Genomic DNA, 3108 nt, shown 5'->3' on the forward strand with positions numbered 1-3108 from the left:
GATGGAGAAAGATCTCAACCATGTTTATTAAGTTGATGAGAGACCCTGAGTGCAGAATGGCAACTGGTCAAAAGTGTTGGGTATGATAATCTCCTGGGGGAGGCGTGCTCTCTTAGACAGTGAGGTCTCCGATATACTGCTACAAATAAAATAAAATAAAATACATGTTTTATATTTTAGATACATCAGTTTATAATATATATTTATATAAAGTAATTCAGTGAGTTCTTTTCCACCATCCTTACTCGCCTCTCCCCCATTCCTCCTCCAGCCCCTAACTCCAAACTCGGGAATCTTTCAAAGGAACCTATTTTATCAGTATTCAGAGCAGTGGCAGGGAAAGTTGCTTTTTGATCCAGATACTTAGTGACTGACCTCTTCTCAGCATGTCTATTCTTCCTTTTAGGACTCAGGATGATCTGAGCTTTGATTCATTGGAAACGTGCCTGCCCTCAGATACGGTTGAACAGGTAATAGCCTGAGTTGTGCGTGGGCAGGGTGAGGTTGGTATTTTGACCCCAGAGTGGGAAGGTCCAGGCTGGGAAATCGGAGCTCTTAGACTAGAAGCCAAATATAGAAAGAAGGAGGCAAGGGTATGATATACACACAGCATTGTTTTACCAATCTATACCAGCCCTTGTCTCTGAAGTTATTGGCAATTGTAGAAACAGATGATTTTAGTGATTTGTTCTCCCACCTAGCCTTGGTTAATAATTCCTCTCTCCTCCCTGTCCCCAAAATCCCTCCTTCATAACCCTGGCCTCCAAAGACCATATGTGGTCCCAGAGTTTAGATCAACAGGCAATGTAAAATATCCATGCCCACCGATTTACTGTTCCTCTGAAGTCTTCGAAAGAACACAAATAAAACATGGCATAATATTCTTACTCAAATTTATTGGAACCTACAGCGATATTAAAAGGGCCCTCCTGTCTGAGTGCCAGCAAAAAAAGATACACTCTAAGCTTTCGGCCACTGGAGATGACGCTCACCCAGATGGGTCTAGAAGCCTCTTAAAAGACCCTAAGTTTATTCTTATAGCTGGCCTCCATGTGGCCTCCATGTTCTCCATGGGGTTTCCATTAGCCGCTTTTTACTCTGAGCAGGCACAAGGCTGGGTTTTCAGCTGCTACTTGGAGTTTGTTAAGGAACACAGATTAATCGCGAAGTTCAGTGGCAACTTTGATGAAGACAAGCCGCTTTGACTTTCTTCCCTTTGCTTTTCCAGAAGAAGATGGAGGCCTCTAATAAGACCGTGACAAGGCCTTCTCTGGATGCTGTCCATCAGACCCGACCTTGGCGCCTCTGGTCCTCTGAAGCGCTTACTGGGAATGGGGCTGGGGCAGCCACCCCAAGCCCTGTCTTCCACAGCTCTGCCACTCCCAGGCCCCCCATTGCTGGTGGTCAGTCAGAGGTATCAAGGCCCTCTGCCAGCTTCTTGCCTCAGTCAAAGCACAAGGAGCCCAGAGTGGGGGAGGGAAATGCAGAGGGTGGAGTGAGCTACCCCAGGAAGACCAACCCAAGGCCTGAGACCGGGCAAGAGGAAGCTAGTGCTCCTTTGGGGGTCCAGCTTAGGACCCCCCAGCTGGGCATCCTGCTCGGCCTTTCTGCTGCCTTGGGCATGGTTTTGGCTGCTGGCCTTTGCTACCTGCACATGCAGTATTGCCACAGGCGGACGGAGGTGTCCTTCAGTGAGCCTGCCCGGGATGCTGTTGCCAGGAGTGACGGGGATGAAATTGTGCACGTCAGGCAGATCAGGGAGAACAGTTTCGTTCTAGCTGACGGGGAATACAACTGGCTTGCTTCTTCTGTGGGCAGCCAAAAAAACAGTCCTCTGAGAAATCCGTCGTCCCAGGCTTCTCAGTGACCTCCTCAGTCCCCGTAGAGTGTCTCAGCCAGAACAGAGCTAATGAGAAGAGCTGACGAGAACAGGGCCCCACTGGGCTCCCGTCAGCGCACAGAGGAGAAAGCAGCGGAAAGGCACTTTCATCAACAGAGCGAGTTCTTCCCTGGCTTTGTTGTCTTAACATCTGTATTTAGCTGCTTTTTTTTTTTTTTTCTTCTTGCAATTAGATGTTCTGTTTGAAGAATTAAACTCAACACAATGAATATTGTATAACCTGCTCATTAACTAGACCCCCGTGGCCGCTCGGCTTCCTCCGTTGCCTTAAGGAACCCCCAGAAATAGAAATTCTGTCCCTGTTTGGTGTGTCAGCCTCATCTTTAACTCTTTGGGGGGGAAAAAAAAAAAGTAATGTTGGTTGTTGCGTCTCTTGCAAGAAAAAGTACTGTAGCCCTCACTTTGCCTCTCCAAACCACTCCCAAAGAAGTTTTATTTTTAAAACTGGAATTCAGCGCTGGCTCTGATTATCGGATGAGGTGAGTGCGAGGGTATTCAGTGTTCTTGGAAACTCAGGAGTCTGTCTGGCAGAACCGCTACGGGAGTTGATCCAACGTCAGGAGAATGCGAGAGAGTTCGAGTAAACACATCTGTGGGGAAACAGATGCACGCGGCATGAGGCCACGGACGCCGGCGTTAGGTGAGCAAGCCCCTTCGTCAGGTGTCCGTGGCTCCGGGACGCCCATCCACGTGCACGCCAACGTCGTGCAGACGTGTTACCTTTTGCCGAAAGTCAAGCTGAAAAAACACGATGAGGCCAGCACGGTTTGAAGAACAGCCTCTACTCGCCTTTTCAGGAGATGTCAGGGAGAAAGCATCATGGACAAAGACCCATCTGCCCGCTCTTGTGATTTGATGAAGATCGCTTTGATTTAGCAAGAGTCCCATAGATGGGACATGAGGTCAGCACAACAGGTGTGAACATAAGTCCTGAATATGCTCACCTCGTATGACAGCCACATCATAGTGAACGGCCTTTTCAGAGGTAGGCCTATTACAGCGTCATGGTCCATTTCAAAGTGCAAACAAAGACGACTATAAACTTGGAAAGAGTATTTATTTATCGAGCACCTAAAGCATATTGATACTGTGCTAAGCACTTTACCTGTATCTTCACATTTAATCCTCACAATAGCTTGATGAGGAGTAAGCTCAGTAACTTGCCTGACAGAGAGAGGCGCTCACGGCATCTCAATTCAACAATAAAA

The 3108-nt window shown here is 47.7% G+C and overlaps 1 protein-coding gene across 1 annotated transcript in view; it reads left to right on the plus strand.

Annotated features, from left to right (window-relative positions):
• REELD1 (reeler domain containing 1) overlaps positions 1-2189 on the plus strand; it is a 19213-nt gene extending 17024 nt beyond the window's left edge. Inside the window, exons 9-10 of the mRNA XM_036233539.1 lie at positions 407-470; positions 1229-2189. Coding sequence (XP_036089432.1) covers positions 407-470; positions 1229-1867 — 703 coding nt within the window. The 3' untranslated portion in view covers positions 1868-2189. The remainder of the gene's footprint in view (positions 1-406; positions 471-1228) is intronic.
• Positions 2190-3108: the final 919 nt, after the last annotated feature.

This window comes from Rousettus aegyptiacus, unplaced genomic scaffold (assembly GCF_014176215.1).
Source record: "Rousettus aegyptiacus isolate mRouAeg1 unplaced genomic scaffold, mRouAeg1.p scaffold_m13_p_16, whole genome shotgun sequence".
NCBI classification, from domain to species: Eukaryota; Metazoa; Chordata; class Mammalia; order Chiroptera; family Pteropodidae; genus Rousettus; species Rousettus aegyptiacus.